Source organism: Poecilia reticulata, linkage group LG12 (genome assembly GCF_000633615.1).
Source record: "Poecilia reticulata strain Guanapo linkage group LG12, Guppy_female_1.0+MT, whole genome shotgun sequence".
NCBI lineage: Eukaryota > Metazoa > Chordata > Actinopteri > Cyprinodontiformes > Poeciliidae > Poecilia > Poecilia reticulata.
In genome coordinates this window covers 8,942,304-8,963,833 of record NC_024342.1, presented here as the reverse complement: position 1 = coordinate 8,963,833, position 21,530 = coordinate 8,942,304, and the positions used below count along the sequence as shown (strand labels likewise).

The 21,530-nt window shown below is 37.9% G+C and overlaps 3 protein-coding genes across 4 annotated transcripts in view; 1 reads left to right on the top strand and 2 right to left on the bottom strand.

Annotated features, from left to right (window-relative positions):
* Positions 1 to 5,488, bottom strand: part of kcnt1a (potassium sodium-activated channel subfamily T member 1a) — a 37,923-nt gene extending 32,435 nt beyond the window's left edge. Inside the window, exons 1-3 of the mRNA XM_008423690.2 lie at positions 5,379 to 5,488; positions 5,101 to 5,304; positions 1,303 to 1,470 (exon numbers count right to left, since the gene is read on the bottom strand). Of these exons, the coding sequence (XP_008421912.1) occupies positions 1,303 to 1,470; positions 5,101 to 5,304; positions 5,379 to 5,392 (386 nt within the window). The 5' untranslated portion in view covers positions 5,393 to 5,488. The remainder of the gene's footprint in view (positions 1 to 1,302; positions 1,471 to 5,100; positions 5,305 to 5,378) is intronic.
* A 100-nt stretch (positions 5,489 to 5,588) lies between these two features.
* Positions 5,589 to 20,808, top strand: b3galt9 (beta-1,3-galactosyltransferase 9). Of its 2 annotated transcripts, XM_017307848.1 has the most exons (3): positions 5,589 to 5,671; positions 17,530 to 17,613; positions 17,708 to 20,808. In XM_017307848.1, exons 2-3 carry the CDS (start codon positions 17,578 to 17,580, stop codon positions 18,800 to 18,802), a joined length of 1,131 nt encoding a protein of 376 aa, XP_017163337.1. In that variant the 5' UTR covers positions 5,589 to 5,671; positions 17,530 to 17,577; the 3' UTR covers positions 18,803 to 20,808. The 2 variants fall into 2 exon arrangements, with proteins under 2 accessions (XP_017163337.1, XP_008421910.1); XM_008423688.2 differs by lacking the exon at positions 5,589 to 5,671 and having other exon boundaries at positions 15,202 to 17,613.
* psmd5 (proteasome 26S subunit, non-ATPase 5) lies at positions 10,697 to 14,886 on the bottom strand. The gene is made up of 10 exons (XM_008423689.2): positions 14,651 to 14,886; positions 13,633 to 13,777; positions 13,444 to 13,557; positions 13,216 to 13,344; positions 12,880 to 12,989; positions 12,620 to 12,762; positions 12,223 to 12,414; positions 11,687 to 11,796; positions 11,424 to 11,564; positions 10,697 to 11,293 (listed from the first exon to the last, which is right to left on the bottom strand). The coding sequence occupies exons 1-10, from the start codon at positions 14,821 to 14,823 to the stop codon at positions 11,036 to 11,038; spliced, it is 1,515 nt and encodes a 504-aa protein (XP_008421911.1). The 5' UTR covers positions 14,824 to 14,886; the 3' UTR covers positions 10,697 to 11,035.
* Positions 20,809 to 21,530: the final 722 nt, after the last annotated feature.

Sequence of the window (21,530 nt, the reverse complement as noted above, 5' to 3'; positions counted from 1 at the left end):
GACTCTGAATGCTTTTCCTCCACCCTCTTATATTGTGTTTTGGTATTAATAATGGTTTACTAACAGTTTTTCTGTATTTTAACTTCATTTCTTCTAGTGGAGTTAAGATAAAGGCATTGACTCCTGTTTCTGCTGATTGGTCCTCCAACATTATTTTCTTCCACAATGTCCCCAGGTTAGTCACAGTTAACTTAAAAAAACCACATTCTTGAATGAAATTTTGTAACCTTTACTATTACAACTCTTTTGTGGGGGCCCAGATATCCTGTCAGTGTTTTTGTTAGAAGTTCAAGTAACAAAGTGACGCCATAAGTTTTCTCTAAAGATTAATGACATGCATTATTCCTCCATTTTAGCTGGAAAAAGCAATCTGTCACTCATTATTACAATGCCAATTATTTTTGCTGTAAAATAACTGAATTAAAATACACAAAAGTTTTGATTCCAACATTTATAAAAGGATTACAGATTGCCTGATCAGAAACAACAAGGCAGACATATGGTCCAAAAGATGATAAAAAGACAACTAAATTTAACGTATTTGCAATATGAAATGCCATCGCTTCTAGCTTTAAATACAAGAAGAAGAAGAAAAAAAAACTTTAGTCAAATACAGGAGTTTAGCTACGTTCTTCAATTTCAGCACCATGGTCAGCACATGAAGCATCACCCAAACCTCAATTCATTTTTTTTCTCTAGATCCAAATTGCCTCCAATGTGGATTGAATGAAACACACTTACAACTGTTTAAGACTGCAAAAAACAGACCGGTTGAAAGAGAATGACTAAAGACGTTAATGTGCAGCCTTAAATGTCAGCATCGATGACAACATCAGAGGCACCACCCAAAATTTAAGGCACTAACACGTGAATGCAGTACATTTCAAAATATACTTTTGATAGATGACTGAAAAGTGCTCCAACTAAAATAAACACAATTATTGTAGAAAAGTGGGTTTGAAGGCCAGTTAGTGGTTGAATAAAATAAATAAGGTCAACAACCTCACTTGATGCTGTAAGTGAATTTAAAAGCATTGGTTTCAAAGCCTGCTTTCAAATACCTAAAGGAAGAACTGCTACTGCTGCTGCATTGTAAACTCTAGTAAACTATTCAATCAGGAGTTTAAGTTTAATTCATGTAACAAATAGATTATTTTCAATTTATGCACAAAACTGAGATTTTCTAGCAATTTGCTTTAAAAACACAAGTTTTCCAAAACCCCTCCAGATGAAATCGGCAGCTGCGACAGTTGCGTACTGCGGCAGGTGTGGCCCTGCTCTGGAGTCTCTGTCTCCGCCTACCTGTCATCGTTCTGGAAGTTCTGGTCTCCCAGCAGCAGGTCTCTAAAGCGGAAGCGGGGCGGCAGCGGAGGCACTTCGCTCTCCATCTGCTCCATCTTCAGCGAGGAGATGTCTAGGACAACTCCACTGCTGTGGCTGGTGTTAGTTGTAAGTGGAGCAGGGGAAGAGCTAGAGGAGCAAGAGGAGACAAGTAAAGAGGCAGAAGGGAAATAAAGGGCAGGGAGGAAAAAAGGGCCTTTTACAAATGGAGGGAGCTGGGACAGATGGAGAGGGAATAATGGAAAGAAGCGCAGGAACAAGAAGAGAAAGCGCAGAAAGGGAGTGGAAAATGGTCAGGTTTTACAGGAACGCACACAATATGGTTTACAGAAGATCAGAAAACAAGCAACTAACAAGTGTCTCTTTAGGCTGTTATGCATACAAACTACTTGACGCAAATGGGGCAGAGGCAATAAAAGACTGCAGCTTAACACGGATCATTTAACATAAGAAGCAGAATATGAATGTGTTCCGGGAGTCCCAAACAAAGGTTTTCTGCTCTGTTTTAACATGTTAAAACAATATTTCAGACAAGTACAACATCTCTATCAATAAGCTGTTAGACACAATTAGTGTACAGCATTTTAGTTGATTGATTCTTAACAGACTTTAGGACTGAACTTTGACTGGGCCATTAAAATACATATATGCGTTTTGATCTAAACCCTCCCATTGTGGTTGGGGGCGTTGTCCTGCTGGAAAAGATTTTGAAATAAAAAAGGATGTCTATTAATTCAAAGAGCAGATTAAAGTGGATGTATTGATTTCAAGAGCGTAGATCCCATCTCATTATTGGAGGAACCCAAAAACAGGAAAAAAAAATTTAGACAATTTTGGGGTGGGGTCAGCAAAGTTACAGTAAAATGTGCTTTTAAATTCTTTTGTTCAAGCTGCACCATCAAAAATGACTAGTAAGTAGAAATGAATAACAAAAGTGTTTTTCTCAGTAAACAACCTGTTGAGACCCATGAATAAAAGTCAAACTAAGATTCAAATGTTGCTTAGATATGAGTTTGGTTCAGAGTCACAGATCTAATCTCTGATAAACCTTTACAAAAACTTAAGGCTCTGACTAAAAACAAGTTTTAATAAGTAACTCCACCGAATAAAATTCCTCATAAATATTGATTTATTGCTGTGGTTCTCAATACAAGTTATGTCTTATTTAAATTCTAACTTAAGTTGCTTTAAAAAATTTTTTTTAAATGTTAAAACCTATAAATATGTAGGAATTGAATATTTGGGAAGTATCATAACTTAAATTTAAAGGTTAGCACCAGAGTTTTCTAGAAAAATATTCCGATTTTATTTGTGGTTTTAAAGGCTCTACGTTGAAGATGGTAAGAAATAAAGACATACTTTATTTTGTTTTACTGTCTACAATAGCCCCTCTGCTCTCGGCTCCTATACAGAGCTGTCGGCTAGTGGTAATGCTCAGCCGCTCCCGTTTCAAACTCTTTTTATCAAAGTAAGAGTTAGAGAGCTAAATATTATTGAAATATTGGCTACTGTTAAGAGAATAAAATCAATAAGTTCTGGTTCGTTATATTTTCTTGTGCTCCCGGAATCAATGATTCCATGCGTGGAAACAAAAGCCACACAGAGATGACAGTCAACACTCCATGTCATACATTTCTAGAGTTTATTCTAACATTTAAAAGCATAACATCACATCAACAACACAGACACTTCGGACTCACTAAAACAGACATTCATTTAACTGAGACAAACTTTCATAGTAAATTCGTATTCTTCTCTTTAATTTATTCAAATAAGGCGCATCCTTGCTCATCCAACCAGGAGCTGTCTCGGATCCTCTTAAAAGTTAGAAACTCCCTACAATTTGTTTTCAAGATCAAACACCAGCTGTCTCCTTTATCGAAACAAAGTGGAAGTGGAACTTCTCCACTGGCCTGAACTCATGCTGTTTTATGGCTTTTCACATATCAGTGTGAAAGCTGGAACTTCTCCTGACTCTTTCCCACACAGACAAAGGGAGAATACAAAAGATCTAGCAAGCAATCTGCTGTAGCTAGTAACATAAAAATTAGTCCAAAAACTAGATTTAGGCTATTTCAATCAAGACATGTTAAGTTTTTAAAATTAGCATATTTTAAATGTATTTTCTTAACACTACCTTCAACAGAAAAAGGCGCTAAGTCTATGAAAGCAATGTAGCAGTTTAGCTAGTTTTGATTTCCAAGGCATAACATGGCAGTTTATTATGATTCAGCCAAAGTAATGAAATAACGAACTGCAGTCTGATTTTTATTAAATCAGACTGCAAAAGTGCTCCAACTAAAATAAACACAATTATTGTAGAAATTGTGTTTATTTTGTGTTTACTTTCACTGCTCACTATTGAGCAGTGAAAGTAAATAAAACATGTAACATGTCTTTTGCTTTAAGTATTTACTTATTGGAGGGTTTTTTGTTAGTACTGCAGAGCCACAGCTAACAGCTAGCTCCTCACTTCGACGGCTCTAAAGGAGTCAGCAGTGCAGCTGTTGCTCTTCCTTCATTTTTACTGAACCATTGTTCTAACAATAGTGGGGGGGACCTAAAACTTAATTCTTTTCTTTTTTTCTTAAATGAATGGCAGATTTACTTCGTTCTTTGTTTCTATTGCCTTTATTCTATTAATATTGTTTAAATACAAGGGTTTCTTTCATGATTTCTTTGGGGGGACAATTCCAGACTTTTCCAAGATTCGGGGGGGTTCGGACCCCCTTGGCCCTCCCTCGCCCCCCAGATTTATGCCTATGATTTATTTATTTGCCTTTGCCAGCACGAATGGGAGTCTCTTACAGATGAGAATGGGTTTCTTTTCCAAAAAAAAAAATGGCATCTTTTTTTTTTTTTAATTAGCATAATGAGAGAAGTGCTGATGGTCGGTGGGAAGATTGGTGCTGCTTTCAGTCTCCTAGAAACGCAGACTGCATCATTCACAAAACAGATAGAGAGAAAGGGAGAGAGAGAGAGAGAGAAAAAATAAAACACCTTGAAACTCACATCGTGTCTCCATCGAGGGCTGTTTGCTGTAATTCTGCATTTAGCTTCTCAGAGGTGTTTCATAATTGATGAGTGGTATGTGTTTTCACTTCGATTTTGTAAAATACACCGTGCTAAACAAATCAACAGGAAACACTCTTGTCTCTTGAAGCACACTGGGCATCATAGTTGATTTAGGCGTCAAAGCGAGGACTGAATTTGTATTTGTATGTGTGTACGAATCAGAATAAGAATACTTTATTGATCTCAGAAAATAACCACTGTTAGCTAATTAGTTGAGAATAGAGAAATATAGAATTAAAAAAAAAAAAATCTGTGGAAAAAAAATAAGTTAAAAGATCTACAAGCATATTAACAATGACACAATGTTAAACAAATATTTATTTTGTATTTTCTCAGAATTTATTGCTGCAATATAACAAATGTTATAAACAGGGACATCCTGATGACGCTCTTCCGTTTTAAAAGTGCAATTTTTGGAGCAGTAATGTAAAGTGTAGCATAGCTGAAGGTTGAGGCATTGAACAGCTGAACAAATAACAGCGGGGACAGGTGAGTGCATGTGTGTGGATGGATGAACAAACAAACAGCGCACATATCACATAGTCACTTTTCATATTTTTCATTAAAAGAAATTCTTCTAAAACCCACACAGCTTTATAATCTGAGTGTAACTTTGATTTATTTAAAAAAAAAAAAAAAAAAAAAGTCACAGGAAGCCTGAACTTCTGTCTGTGTCTCCCTTACCGTTGCTTATGGGCGCTCACGGTCCCATCGTCGTTCACAAATGACTGATTCACGTAGCACTCGCTGCACATTTTGGCCGGAGATCCGGCGCTTCTGTCCGACTGGAGGGCTGCTGCGGTGGTCGGCGTGAGGTCCTGCACAAACTCGTCTTCCTGGGTTAATTGCATCGGAGGGCGATCTGCCAGGTAGGAGCGTACCCACGAACTAAAAATAAGTAAATAAATAAAAGGCGCTCTTGTTCAACAAAAGTTATCCCTCCTTGTACTTGCGCCTCTCACCTATGCAGGTGCATTTCGGAGGAGAGTGCTCTGTTTTCCCCGCCTTTCGCACCTAAGAGGCTGCAAGCCAAAGTGAGGACTGTGTAATGAGGTTATCAAACTGAAGGATGTAGGTGGGACTACTGAACGAGAGGCAGAAACCGAGGCTGGCAGCGTCGCAGGGGGGGCGAGACGAACAGGAGAGACAGGTCTGCAGCGGTGGACATGACAGGGTCCGCCTGCTTCAGCACAGGTGAAAGGGAGAACAGCACCATCTGGTGGACTTTATGTGTATTACCACATAAAACATTCAGGTAAAATATAATCATTCTGAATGAACAATTGCACATTTTCTCACGTATGGAAACTATTTAGATTATTATTGATTTTTAAACTTGAATTTGCATCACGTACCTTCAGGTGTCTAGTTAGTAAAACGTGCTTTGATTTGAGTCTGGGTTTCCTACGGAGACACGGATGTCCACCTAAACTTACAGAGAAATTCGAGCAAATTGAAATTCGAGCAAATTGCACATGGTAACTTTGGAGGAGTTGCAGAGATCTACTACTCAGGTGCTTCACTCAGATTTAGGTCAAAGCATATTCATTAGGCAAAATGTGAAAATTTATGCTACGTAGACATTTTTCATCCAATCAGAGAAAAGTTCAGCTATTTTGCAAAGAATGAGGGAAAATTTGCATAAATCGATATAATTTTTTAAAAAGCTGATAGACAAATAACAGCTGAATTGATCGAGCACAGCAACACTATTCCCTTTTATGTTTTTTAATTAGAAAAAATACATTCTCTTCACAATTATACACCACTTTTTGCTGTTTTAGAATATGTGCCAAAATTTGAAAACGTTAAAAACTTTTTGCAAGGTACTATATATATTGCCAAAAAAGTGATCTGTTCTGCAAGTGCTCCAAAACAGATGCCACTGAGATGAATTGATGATGGGTACTTTGCTCAGTTGAATTACTGCAAAGTGGTTTTGAAAACACATTAAACGAAGCACTTACGAAATGTGTGGAAATGGGTTTAGGCATTAGGCAACAATAAAGTCTATAAAATGATAGTCCAAGAGCCTAATAAGAGCTGAAAAATGAAGACATTACAGCGACACAAACCTGTTGTTGAACCCATGTGATTGACACAACCTAATTGATGATGGAGGGCTGATTCACCATTGAAGCAAAATTTCACATTTCCTCCTACTTTCTGCATCTTGTCAATCTCAGATTCTCCAACCTTCAGAAAATATGAAGCCAGTAGAAGAATTATCCATCGTATTTATCTACGAGGGAAAAAAATCAACTGGTAGAAACATCTACATCATCACCGAGTCTAACCAGACACTCAGTGGTGGGAAGTAACGAAGTACAACTACGTCGTTACTGTACTTAAGTACAATTTTCGTGTATCTGTACTTTACTTAAGTAGATTTAATAATGGATACTTTCTACTTTTACTCCACTACATTTTACAGTAAGTATCTGTACTTTCTACTTCACTACATTTCTACAAAACTGTCGCGTTACTCGTTACATCCAAGTCGCATTGTGTTTTTTTTTCCCGGTTAAAATGTGAAGTTCAGGGACTTAAGGTGGCGCCGTAAAATCCGAGCAATAACGTGACTTAGTGTCTGTTGTCACCCATCGGCTCCACCTTTACTCGCACGCGGAGCTCCAAGACATGCGCAGTGGTTTTCTCTGAGTGTCAGTAATATAACAGTACGGAAGCGCTGCATAAATAATAAGATATGGCAACATGTAAAATCAGCAGCGCTTCGCTTTCACAGACGGTGGGGACTGTCCAATTTTTAACGTCACTTGGAAGGAAAGCTTAAAGAAAGGTAAGCTCCGTGGACGTGATGCTAGCAAAGCTAATTGTATTGACTGAGACACATGTTGCATCTGCGATGACTGACATGTCGCATATATGGGACAACGCTGTGACCAAAGTGCAATATTGTAATATGACATTCATGGACGACCCGATTCTTCTGGACGGATATTGACTAAGTCCTATAGTGCTGAAGCCTCACTGAGAGCCGTTCTTTGTTCTTGTAATGCTCTGCGTACACTGCAGTAGCTATTTTATTTCATTAAAATATCTTTATATTTAATTGGTGAATAAATAAAACAAGAACGTAAGAACACAGAACATGCTCATTGCTCTTTGTTTTCGTCACCTGTCATGGTGGCGGACATTGCAGCAGGAGGGAGGATGAGAACAGTCACGGTGCTCCTCCTGCTTGGTTACTTCTTGCTTATTGGGCCTTGGACAGTGTTCATAGTTGAGCGTTGTTAATTGCTATGTTTAATAGTGCAGACAATTATTATTTCTGACATTGGCAATATAGGCAACCGCACAGGGCATTATTTCTTTAGGGATGGCAGGAGACCTCTGTGGATTGTGGCACAGAGATGAAAGCAAAACAGAATGAAGAAGAGTTTGAATTGATACTGGTTAAATGTATTTAAGCTCTAAGCATTTAATATGTAGGTGGGAAAGTGAATCTTTCAGATCAATTTGAGAAGTAATTTTGATAGGTGCACTTAATTTTATTGTCATGTAGCACAGGGTGCTGGTTTTGATTTGGTCTTGGGTTCAGTGGTCCAGACTACAACTCTGCTATGAGGTTCCTTGGTACCATGTCCTCCTCTGCCAGTTGGATTTCTTTCAAAATAAATGTGTGGCAAAAAAAAGTGAAGTTCATGTTATGTTAGGACAGGAGACGAGGTGTTTCCATCCCTGAAATTATGATGCATAGAATCATATATCTAAGTCTAAACTATGTTACAGAATAAACGCAATAAAAACATGTTTTATCTGTGGCATATGATCATATGATTGGTACACTTAATCATATTAGTGATTAGGTAATGCATTCAGCAAGTACTTTGACTTTTAATACTTAAGTATTTTTAAAAACCAGTACTTTTTTACTTTTACTTAAGTAAAATGTTAATGTGGTACTTTGACTTTTACTTGAGTACATTTTTGTCTGTGTATTTGTACTTTTACTTAAGTACATTTTTTGAGTACTTTCTCCACCACTGCAGACACTCTACAGCAAGACAAATTCCTAAGTTTTCACTTTTACATCGTGAGAACAGATTTAATTACAGGGAGGACACAGTGACCTCGGTGAAAAAGTACAAAGAAAAGCATCTGCACATATTAAGACTGCTTCCTGCACACTTTGTTCTTTTTCTTTTTCTCCCTGTTCTTTTTACGAAGCGAATGTCAGAAATCAAATATCAAGTGAAAAGACTGGCGGGATATTTTTTTCCGATGATCCGTTGGCGCACGGAGGAGAAGACGTGGGTGAACCGATGAGTCACAGGGGACACGGTGATGTGAGGTTGCTCATGAGTTTCAAGCTTATTACGGATGCTTGAGGTTGAGTCAGAGCTCACAGGAGAAAAGTGTTTTTGTTGATTTAATGCTGTGGCGATGGAAGGACGTGATACTCCACCTGCAGACACGTTTTAATGCGACCAGTGGATGTTGGAGGCATTTTGCACTGAGAATGACTCAGCAGAATACATTAATTGTATTTTTAAATGATCTAGAATGTGAAACGCTTAAAAATATTATCTATGTCACAGAAAAGACTACATTAAAGTACAAGGAAGGTTTTAGATATTTAGATGTACAGATCTGAAATAAAAAATTAAGAGACCACTTTAAATGATCTGATTTTACTTTTAGTAGGTATATTTTTTTTGAGTAAAATGAACATTGTTCTTTTATTATATGAACTACTGACAACATGTCTCAGAAATTCCAAGCCAAAATTTTGTATTTGTAGAAAACGTGAAATGGTCAAAGTAACTAAAAAGATGCTTCCAGACCTCAAATAATGCAAAGAAAACAAGTTTRTATTCATTTAGAAACGACAATACTGATGTTTTAACTCAGGAAGAGTTCTGAAATCATTTTTTGGTGGAACAACCATGTTTTCAATGGGGTTCAGTGTAGAGGGCTCTTAACTTTTTCCAGAGCTGTAAGCAAGCTGTCACACTACATCCTTTCTACTTTATTAACATGCTTTGTTTAGGGATGATTCACTACAAATAGACGAGGTATTTAATGCAAAACAAAAAGTAATGTTAGACAACTTTTAGACATTACTCTTAAAATTCCCCCATTTTGTTGATTATGATGCACAGTTTAAGATTTTGTTTGAACTGCTTAAGGAATAATTTTCAAAACTTAGAACATTACAATAATAACTTCTGAACCTACATATTTCACACCAGATATATTAATAATAGCACCAAAAATGATTCAGCCCAATCAAATTACTGTAGGCCAACTGGTAAGATGTAAAACCATCAGTAATTTACCATAAGCAATAGCATTTAGTATCAATATTTAATAGCAAACCCTCTGGCTGTTTTAGTGAAGGAATGTTCCACTATTGCAAACTGCAGCCATGATTAACTGCAGCTTCTGTGAAACCTCCAGAAGCTGCAGTTAATTAAAGTAGGATTTAGTGCTGAACTTCAATAGTCATTTTATCTAACCTTTTAAATTGTTCCCCTGTAATTAGTTCTTTTTACATTTTGCATAAAAGGACAAAGGTTTTTCCCTTACTCTTTTTCTGTGACCTGAGAACCATTTTACTGCATAGCAAATATTTAATCAATTGATTTGTGTTGATGGTACATAAAGAATATTTCATATTTGACTCTTAAAGTGACTTAGAATAACATTTGAAGATAATATAAAAAGTGCCTCAAAACATTTGCATATCATTGCACATTTATGTAAATAATGTGCAATATATGCAGAGATAATCAATTTGAGCAGCTTTATACAACTGTTTTCTCCATTTTATTACCTCCCTCTCATCTAAAATATTAAAGTGTCATTTTTGAACTATTAAGATTGCTAGAAGCTGCAGCATTTCTGAAATATGGCACAAGATCATTTAATTTTGAACAGACAAAGGTTTAAAATAGAAGAGACTACTACTGTACTATATGCTTCCATTTTGTAAAAATTCTCATTTTAATTTAGAAGTACAAATATAAGTAATCTAGCTTTAAATAAATTCAATTCTGTAATTTTCCCCCATGGGGGACTAATAAAGTTATGTCTCATCTTAAAATTGAATTTCAAAGAATGTTATTTTGAATCTCCCAAACCAAATTTATTTGTTTATGGTTTGTTTTTTATACATGAAAGGTAAAGAAATATATATTTGTAAACATTTATTTAAAAAAAAAAATCACTGACACAAAAAGAAACAACTTTGGAGAGCAGTGTTGTTGTGAGAAGTTCAAAGTTTAAAGGATAGAAAAAAAAACTGAACAGCGTCTCTGGATTTGTAATATCTGACATATTATAGAGTTTATTGCTTACCTAAGTGGTTAAAAACATGAACGCTTGCCTTTTGCTTCCCTTCTATTACAATTTTAAATGTATAAAGTCATTCAAGTAATTTTACTCCAATTATTTCTCTAAAAGTATCTAAACAGCTTCAATGGCTAATAGTGTTTTATTTGTAATTTTCTAGGGATTCATGGTATGTTTGCCAATTCAAGATAAAAATCTTATCTTTAAACCAAATAGATATCAAAATGAGGCATTTTATTAACAATGAATTCACCAAATACTAAAACAATAAAGCCTAGTGTGTATGCCGACTTTAAGTGAATTAGTCCGCTCCTTCCGTGCTGACGGAGGCCACGGCTGATACGTAGTAGGGTCCTTCACTCAGATACGTCTTCAGGCGGATGTAGTTCTGACTGCCCAGTATTTCTGACGCTGTAGATGAGCCCAGAAGAGATCCCACCAGTTCAAATTTGGCATCTTTCGCCTCCTTTGATTGGCCAGTCGAGCGATCCAAAATGAACTCCATGAAACCAGGAGTGTTAACCATCGTCTTCTGACCCCACGGCTGGCTTGCAATGGCCTAAGAAATACACCCAAACACGACATTAATTATCACTTGTCTCCAGCTGCTCTTGTGAAATAATGGTATAGTTCTTTAGTTTTTAAGGCAATGAATGGGTCAACAGGAAGTAACGATGGAGGCTACTTACAGAGAAGATCCTCAAAGCCCCGCAGTGCAGCTCTGGAAAAGGCTGAGTGCTGATGTTGCGAATCATATCCATTGGCTGGTTAGACAGAAGGTGGAACCAGGACTCCGTCAGGGACAGAAGGTCTTCTGTCTGATGCTCCGGCTGTAAAAAAAAAAAAAAAAAAAAAAAAAGCTAGAGACTTATGAAAATGTCAATGTTGAGTTGATTAATTTTGTGTATTCAACAGTATCACAGTAACGTTTTTGACCAGATTGTTCCTTTACCAGAAGGGTGAGCAGCTGTGATATGGCGTCCAAGCTTCGAACTCTGAGCTCAGTAGCTCCAGAACTAGCATGTTGGCTGATTCTCAAGAACACAGACTTGAAGTTTTCTCCTGATTACAAAAAAAAGACAGTAGTAATAATTAAGAACTTTGTAGACGACATAAGATGGCTATGACTCCTCTGCTTGACTGAATAATTGACTTCGATGTGATCCCAGATGACCAGAAAACCTCCCAAAAAAATCACTAAGTGTAAATAACAGAAAATTATAAAAATGTATGTAAACATTACAGTAAATGGTCATTTTATTTCAGGCTTTACAGTTCTTTTAACACCAATCAAATTTAGAGAAACATTTATTGTAAAGCTTTTTTTTTTCTCTGCAGGTTGGTGTATTTACATCTAGTTTTGTCCTGTTAATAAGAGTTATTACTGAATTCCCTTGGCCCACTCCTGTGAGTGATTTTTGAACACATTTGTTCATTTAAATTATGGAGAAAGGCACAAAAATCCAGACCTACAGAAATCACACCTACCCGTCTTCTGGAGAACCTGTTTCCCCTCGACCGTAGAACCAAGTAATCCCAAAGTGTCCAGGGCCACTCCGACCATGACGGGGTCCGAATCCATGGCCATGTCAAATACCTTGTTCAGGAAGATGGGGTAGGATTCACAAACCTGCTGGGGGCTGTCCGTAATGGCCAGGTTCCCAAAGAATTTCACCAAACCTAAACCAGCAGCATATATTCAGTAAGGGTCACAGTTCTGATTAACATTTCCTGAAAAGTAAAAACAAGTTTCAAAGTGCCCTTATTGAGTCAACTACTTCATTTTTTTTTTTTTTCGGATAAGAAGAACAAGGACACCAAAATGCAAAACCACCATTTGATTGCTGGCACTGAATTGTGAAAGTAGTTTTGAAAACGTACTCACCTGGAAGGTAGAGGGAGGCAAACGGGTCCATATCAACTCCTCTGATCATGTTGGAAATCTTATCCATTATGCCCTGCTGGGCCAAATACTGGCGCCCATGCTGACTGTGAGCCAGAGTGGTCACCATCTCAATCGACGTGGCCCTGGTGGGAAAGACACGAATAAAAATAGACTCTGCAAAAAGCATGGGAACCCGGTCAGAAAGAAGATAAACAAACATGATATGCATTTATTTTTACTGATACAAAAACTGTCGCCACCTGATTAGGACGTCGTCTCCAGTCAGCTCGCTGAGCAGCTGGGAAATGAGGCCGCTGTTGGCACAGTAACCAAGAGAAATTGGAGAAAAAGATGAGATTTCAACCACCAGCTGCAAGCAGAAAGAAGGACGAGAGGAGCTGGTCATGAGACGGGTTTTTGAAAAACAAAAAAAATTAAACAAAGTGGGGAACACTTATTTTGCAGCAATCGTGTTATTTTACTTTGTAAGCAAACTATTTTCATGTGAACAAGTAAAAGTAGATGTCAATGAAAAATTAAACATTCATACATTCGTCTAGTATTTTCAGGAAAAAAACCGAGGGAATTTAAATCACCTCATATATTCTGTATCTGATTATGTCGTTTTTGCCCATCACTTCCTTCATGACTTCAAGGAGATCACTCTGAAATAACTTGTCTAATCCAGACTTAGAGTGACTTATTTTAGAAAGGGACTGAATTGCCTGGAAGAAGAAGAAGAAGAAAAAACAAACAACAGTTATTGCGCACCATGTAGGTTGGACGAACTGGAACAAAATCCTTTCAGTGTCTAAAATTTTCACCTGTTTTGCCACAGCAATTTTCTCCTCACCGATGCAAAGGATCACCGCCCGTAAAATGTCATGGCTGTTGAGGATTTGCGTGACGGCCTCTGGGTGCTCCACCACCCTGCCAATCTGAAAGAAAAACAATGGCTAATATAATATTTGTTTTACTGGCTGCTATCTACTGTACGTGTCCAAACCCCCTACCTGTGTCAAGGCCAGTATTTTAACTGTGTCGTTTGGATGGCTCAAACCCTCTTGCAGCTTTTCTCTGTAGTTCTGCACCAAATGCAAAGGACTGAGGGCTATTAGGATGCGTTCAAGAATGTCCACACACAGATCAACCTGCTCCCTGTGAACACAGAACATATTAATAACGCAAACCCTCTGTAACAAATGGTTTACATCAGCAACTAAGTTTGTTATTAAATCCATTTCATCTTTTCAAAGTCATCATAACGTATTGGTGTATCCAATGACTATTTAGCCATTATATTTCTTAATGGATGCTTCAATTATGATGCAAATGTTAACTGCTCCTTCAACTCTGAATATTTCTTCCAGCAAACATTTACTTTGTATAGTAAATGTTTGCGCAATTAGATCTAATGCTGAGAGGCAAACTTACAGTAAGTCTGAAGTTGCAAGGTTAACACCCATAATGGGGATCACTGAATTAAGTTTAAAAATACATTAAATATCCACACCCACCTCTCTACTATATGTGATCTTCAGCAACTTGACCATGATAATATACCTTAGATAGATAATATACCTCTATATATAATATACCTAACTGGAAAGTTATACCAAACTATCAAAATTGTATTCTTGCAGTTGCTCAATTTAAGGGACAGCTTAAAAATGTTGGAATAGAAATTCAAATGAATCTGTAAAAAAAATAATTCTTATGCATGTTACTTAAAAATATGCCTGTGAATAAAACAGGGCTGGATCTGCTAAAAAAACAACAACAAAACTATAGCTTCAGAGAACATGACTGAAAATAAACTGAAGTAGTGTAGCATTGTGGTCACTTGACAAGCTGACAAGAAGCCTTAGTTGCATGCTGGATACAGGAGAGGTTAGCATAACCATTATCCTTACGGTTATGCAGCTCTGTAGCTGCTAGTTCAAGCAGCTACAGAGCTGAGTAACACGCTCTCTGACTCAGCAATAAACGAGTTCAACAGAGTGTAAACACGTCTGAGACACACAAACCAACCTTTCATTAGTGTTCAGCAGAGAGAAAATCACATCGAAACGCTGTCCGCTCAGGACGTCTCTCAGAGCGCTGACTGGAATGGACAACAAAGCAGTTTTTAAGCTCTGCAACTCTTCCACTGGGTCTTCAACTCCGGATATTTCTTCCAGCAAACTTTGAATGGTGGCTGCCATGACTGTTTCTGTTTGGAATCCACGACTTCCGCTTCTTCTTCATGTCACATTAGCCTCACACAACCAGGAGCGCATTACCACCACCTAGTGGACTACGTGGGAATAAAACACCCATGATTATTTACCTTGCTCGACTGCCTTCCCTTCTAACTTATTTAATAATAATAATAATAATAATAATAATAATAATAATAATAATACATTTTATATGTAGGCGCCTTTCTGGACACCCAAGGTCACCTTGACATAAAAGCAAGCAAATTATAAAATACATAAACAAAAAAAACGCAAACAAGATTTATAAGACAGTACAAAGATAATTAAAGGTTGTATGCTAGTTCAAACAAATGGGTTTTGAGTTTGGAGTTAAAATATTGCAAAGACTCGATGTTACAGAGATCAGGTGGGAGTGAGTACCAGAGTTTGGGAGCAGAGCGGCTGAATGCTCTGCTTCCCATAGTGACAAGACGAGCAGGGGGAACGGTGAGAGGATCTGAGAGAACGGGTGGGTGTGGCAATGTGAAGGAGGTCTGAGAGATATGAAGGTGTGAGGTTGTGAACTACTTCAAAAGTTAGAAGAAGTATTTTATAGTTGATGCGATATGTGATTGGAAGCCAATGGAGCTGTTGTAAAATAGGTGTGATGTGATGAATTAAAGGGGTCTGTGTAATGATTCGAGCAGCTGAATTTTGAACCAATTGTAATTTATGCAGAGTTTTCTGTGGCAAACCAAAAAGTAGAGAAATACAATAGTTTAAACGAGATGTGACCAAACTGTGGACCAGAACAGCAGTGGAGTGCGGAGTGAGAGAAGGACGGAGACGGCAAATATTTCGGAGATGAAAATAAGCTGATGATATTATTGACATGGGAGGCAAAAGAAAGGGTGCTATTGAGGATGACACCCAGTCTCTTAACCTGAGGGGAGGGGAAAATGGAGGAGTTATCAACTGAAATGGAGAAATTACTTACTTAGTACCAATTAATTAGTACCAATTAAGAGAAGTTCAGTTTTACTGGAATTTAATTTGAGGGAGTTAAGAGTAAACCATTGTTTTATTTCAAGAAGACAATCAGTGAGGGAGGAATATGGAAGCATGGAACTAGGTTTGATTGAAACATAGAGTTGGATGTCATCCGCGTAGCAGTGAAACTGGATGTTGTGTTTGCGAAAAATATTACCAAGGGGTAGAAGGTAAATGATAAACAACAAGCGTCCCAGGACAGAGCCCTGGGGAACACCTGAGGAGAAGGGAACTGGGCGAGAGGAAAATGATTTTAACTGAACAAACTGAGAGCGGCCTGAGAGATATGAACGAAACCAGTTGAGAGGTGTATTTACAATGCCAAGAGAGGATAATCTGTCAATAAGGATGTAATTAATTTAATTTACTCGGTATTGAGAGACATTATTGCACCATATAACACCAGCCACAATTTTATGCTTTTAAGATTGTCTTAAAATAATAAAGTAACTCAAATAAAGCAAAGTTACTGAAAATAAATGTTCCACTCACTCCTGCATTAATCACTTTTCATTTATTTATTTTTTTGTTTCTTACCTTATTTAAAACTTTACTTTCAAGCTTAAATAGGGATATTTTTTTCTGTACAATCCATTTATCCTATAGAGAGTTTGTACAGCTTTTACAATTAAAGAGAGTGAGAAACTATCATGGTGACAGATTTTGTCATTTAAAGCTCACTGCGATCAATGTTTTTCCACAGTGGGGGGAAGCCATGTATTTGGAAAAGCTGCTGCATGTAAACACTCAACCCTAAGATTTAGTTAGGAGATGTTCCATGAATCAGCAGTGCTAACCACCACATGACTCTTAAACTTCACTCTTAAAATACTCAAGACATGATGGTCTGTGGAAATATAGCTGTATCAGCATTAGATTAAGTGCAGAATTTGCACCAGTTACAACATTCACATGGATTCTCAATAAATGGCTTTAAAAACCCATCAACTGTGTTTTTCACTGGGCCAGAAAAAACATTCAACTAGAACTTGATGATGTCCCGCTGTACCTGTAAAACATTTAATCTCTTCACAACCCTCCAACGTTTAAATAATAAAGTTTTATAAGTCACAGCTTTTCTAATAAAAGGCCAAGTGCCATTCGTCTTACTCCATTTATAATTTGAATCAATATTCTGAAATCTTTTCCAGGGCCTATATTTTAATTTTGACATCTGCAACATATTGCTTGTCAAATTAATAAGAATCCAGTAAGGGAATATTATTCAAATAATGTGACCTACACATTGCCTAATAGGTCAAGTTTGATCGATAAAATTTTAAGAAAGGTTCACCTTTTGGAGCTACTGTTTAAACATGTCAGTAAATTAGTATGCATACTGTTAGATACACTCTTCTAAATGAGGACTTTACCATAGGGTGCAGAGTTACATGCTTCTTAATACCATCCTACAGTCTGTTTTGTAGGCCAAACTGTTCGATTTTGGTCTCATTTGATCAGTGTCATTTATTTGCTTCAGTAGTTTGTGGTGAATGGTGAATCTTTAACGATCTTTTGGCTTTAATCAGCTACTCTTTCTACATGTCACTGAATTAGTATGCATAATGTAAGACGGACTCCTCGAAATCAAGATCTCTATTGGGATCAGGGTGCACAGTTACATGCTCCTTGGGTTTCATGAAAGTGGAAACCCTGTGTGGTCAGCTGTTATTGTGGTAGAGCCTTCTGCCGTGGCGGGTCCAATCATCACTTGCAGCTAATAAACAGATGAGCAACGAAGCTTTTGCAGCAGCTGTCATGCAGGTACAAACCATGCTTTTTGAACTCATAAATGTAAAAATTTTTAAAGATTCATATACTGCATTTAGAATAATTCCTTTTTTTTTTACACTTGCAGTGCTGTTTGTGTAAGATGCGTACCCATCAGTGGTGTTTCCTCCTGTTCAACATCTTGCTGTTCCATGCACTGCTGTTCGGGGCAGATTTTGTCGAGGAGTACCTCCTGCAGCCGTCCCCCGTGGTTTACACTGATGGCATGGTTGCAGATGTGAGGGAGAGAGCAAGAAAACTGGACTTGAGCACCGCAAGGCAGAATGTATCCAGGGATTATATCATTTCTAATCCCGATGCCTGCAGAAAACCCGACCTCTTCCTCCTCGCTCTGGTCTTCAGCTCCCCGGCCAACATCACCCAAAGAAATGCAGTGAGGAGAACGTGGGCAAACCAAGCACAAATTCAAGAATCTCCCATTAAGGTACTCTTCTTCACAGCATCGACTGAATCTTCTACCACCCAACAGGATCTCATCAAAGAGTCTGAACTTCATGGTGATTTGATCCAAAGCCGTGTCGTAGATGTGTCGCCCCTCTATGGAGCAAAGGAGAACACACTGCTGGCTCTTCGTTGGGTAATCACTTTCTGTCCTCGCGCACGTTTGGTTCTGTTGACTGAGGACTCTGTGTTCATAAACCTACCTGCCATTGGGAGCTACCTGCGGGGGCTTCACAGGAATTCAGAAGACCTATATCTAGGCAGAGTGATCCAGAAACAGTCCCCTGATAGGAACCCCAACAGCCCACGCTACCTGTCCCGCATTCTCTACCCTGACAAGTATCTACCAGAATACTGTGAAGGAACTGCTTACATTTTGTCACAGGATGTGGCCCGTAAAGTCTACGTTGCATCGTCGTCGGTCCTTGCCCCCATTCCGGCTGACGTTTTTGTAGGTTTCTGTGCTCAGAAAGCGGGCGTCACACCAACTCACAGTGCCAGGTTCTCAGGAGAGAGACATATCCATTACAATGCTTGCTGCTACCGACATCTGTTCAGCTCGGCAGGAATGGGGAGTCAGGAGCTGGAACGAGTGTGGCAAGACCTTGAACAGAAAGGTGGAAAATGTTCCCTGCTTAAGACGTACTCTGGCCTTGTGGCCTGCAAAGTCCGCACATATTTGGATAAAATGTTGTTACAAAACTCAAAAGAGCAGACTTGATTGTATAAATTAAAATGGCATAACACTTTGTTCAGAGTATTTCTGTTAGTTTGCTTTTGTGCACTCTCAGGTGTTACAACAAAAATCTAAATAAGCTGAAGTGTAAGACTTGACATCTGAAAAGATTAGCCTCTGAGTATTCAATGGATGGATTAGATGGAAACCGATTATTTTTAAATCTTTTTTCTTGATTGCTTCGTGTTTTGTGAGAACCTGGTTTGGCCCAGTGAATTTCATACTTTTTCTGTTTTTCACCTACTACTAATTGTTAGGTTGATTTAACTGAAACCTCCACCAAACAAATGTAAAGTTTTAAGCATAATGTGTCTAGAAGCTGATGGTTCTATTTGTGGTATGTTTGATCATTCAAATACAGTAGATGTCTATAAAATTAAAGAAAAAAAATCCCAACAACATTCTGCTCATAGACACTCTGGTTTCTTTTCTCTTTGAAGCACATTTATTGTAAAACATAGTATATCCAATCTGGAAAGTATCTAGCTATACGTAATGGATTTCTAAATCCCAGCAACAAGCTTTATTTTATAAACATGATATGTGACATAGCAGGATGAAGCTGTGCTCAATTGTAAAGTGGAAAGAAAATTATGTATGGTTTTTATTTTCTTAATAAAAATCTGAAAAGTTAGTTGGAAAAAAATTGTTCAGCATTTACATCTATAAATCTTTGCAAGTGTGTCTTTACCACTTGTATGTCTAGACTCTAGAGACTAAAACTGTTGCCTATTCATCAATGCAATTTAATTTAAGCTCAGTCAGTGGGACAGTTGAACAGAGATGGCAAAGTCTCTCTGCAGACTCCCAACCGGATTAAGCTCTCGACGTTCATTAGGCTAAGACATAACTACCTTCATTTACTCATCCTTTGACTATCAATAAGAGTCATTATGACAAAAAATGTAAGGTTAGCTACCAGTTACCTTTGTACAGACCAACATGCGGTAGTTGCTGTTGATCACAGCTTCATTCAACTGGACATGAGGTCTGCTGCAGGCCTTGATCCATGTCTTGCATTCTTCCAGACTCCTTTTGGATTTTAGAAATGTAATAAATAATATATTCCACCCAAACAAAATAGAGCTCTCATGACTCAGATGGTCAAGAGAGTTTGTTTTTTTTACAAAAGAGAGACAGTCAAAGATCCATCCCTTTACTCCATTGAAGTTCTGGACGTAATTAGCTCCATCCATTCCCACTGAAGCTGTCACCATAGTTCATGGTGGAGATGTGGTGCTCAGGGTGATGTACAGCATTTCCCCCCTAAGAAAGCATGCTACTTTCAGGCTAAAATGTTCAATTTTGATCTCATCCAAGTTATAGATGAACTTCTTCCACATGCTTGTTGGACTCCAGTCAGGACTTCTGGCTATCTGCTCAGATGCCAGATTTATGGAGTACTGGTTGTCCTATTGGCAGATTCTCCTTCGTGAGGTACAAATCCCTGCAGGTTCTCCAGAGTTACATTAACGTTGTGGCTGCTTCTCTGATAACTGCTCTCTATGCCATGCATGTCAGTTTGAATGAAGGTCTTGACAATTTTACATTGCAAACTTATTTTCTAATGTTAAAATAAGGTTAAAATATAAACTTATTTTTACATTTTGATGATGCATTCGGCACTGCTCTGTAAGATGTTCACAACGTGGGGTAGTTTTCCTAAGCTTAATTTTATTTTAAACTTCTTCATAACTTTATCCCCTCCAGTTAAAAGCAGTATTGCCACAGCATGATGCTGCCTCCACCATGCTGGTTGTTCTGTAGCATTCTCTGAGTTCTTCACAGAACACTTGTATTCATATCTAGAATAAAATACAAACAGGTGGGCTGTCTTTAAAGGTAGTTGGTTATATTGTTTTGCTCATAGTGTGAAATAAGGAAATATGTAGAAAATAATGTATATTTCATTCTGCTTACAAATATGTGCTCTGTGTTGATCTGTCATCTTACAATTGTGTGCTACTCTGTGTTGATCTAAACTTCATATAAAATGCTCTGAAGTTATATTGTTGTAAAATGTGATAAACTTCAAGGTGTATAAGAACCTTTACAAGGCATCGTGCAGTTTGTCAGCTTTGGTAGTTTCCCTCTACCTCTGCCAGAGGACACAGGATTTTTGTGTTAATGAGGACATCTGGTGGTTAGTTTGAGTCATAGCCAAATAACGCTGGAGTTCTGACATAAAAACGGACAGGACAGTTTTTACAATCTGAGCGGGAGTTTTATTTGATCTGAAATAACATTAGGGTCAGCCTAGACTGTCTTTCTTTTTTAAAGACAGCCTGAACTACACTTTCACCATCAGTCAGTTTATAACCAGCTAAACATGTAAATCAAGAAGAACAAATTTATGTCCCGTTAATGTTGTTTTTAAACTTCATTTTAAATTCCACCACGGAAACGTTTGGCTCCTGTCCTGGTACCATGAACTACCCAAACAAAAAGCTTGGCTGTAGTGCAACCGTCTCCCTGCCAGCAGTTCACACTGCAACACTCCATTCCACTTTGGCACAATTCCACTGTGTCTGCTAAGCTTTCTGTCTCAAAGCCAAAACACTTCAAAGAATAACACCTCAGCATGTCAAAAGTAGCTCTGGCAGATGATTAGTCATGTCAACGGTTGGATTCGGATGCCATCACAGTGAAATTAAATTGCTCCAGATGTAATTCACCTCAGCAGGTTACTATCCAAGCACTTCTTTTTCTTTTT

Excerpts from the sequence above, each read along its gene's own strand:
- psmd5 (XM_008423689.2), bottom strand. The coding sequence starts at position 14,823 with ATGGCAGCCACCATTCAAAGTTTGCTGGAAGAAATATCCGGAGTTGAA. Across the intron at positions 13,345-13,443 it reads AAATTGCTGTGGCAAAACAG|GCAATTCAGTCCCTTTCTAA; the intron begins GTGAAAATTTTA and ends TTCTTCTTCCAG. Across the intron at positions 12,990-13,215 it reads TCAGATACAGAATATATGAG|CTGGTGGTTGAAATCTCATC; the intron begins GTGATTTAAATT and ends TTCTGCTTGCAG.
- b3galt9 (XM_017307848.1), top strand. The coding sequence starts at position 17,578 with ATGAGCAACGAAGCTTTTGCAGCAGCTGTCATGCAG. Across the intron at positions 17,614-17,707 it reads TTGCAGCAGCTGTCATGCAG|TGCTGTTTGTGTAAGATGCG; the intron begins GTACAAACCATG and ends TTACACTTGCAG.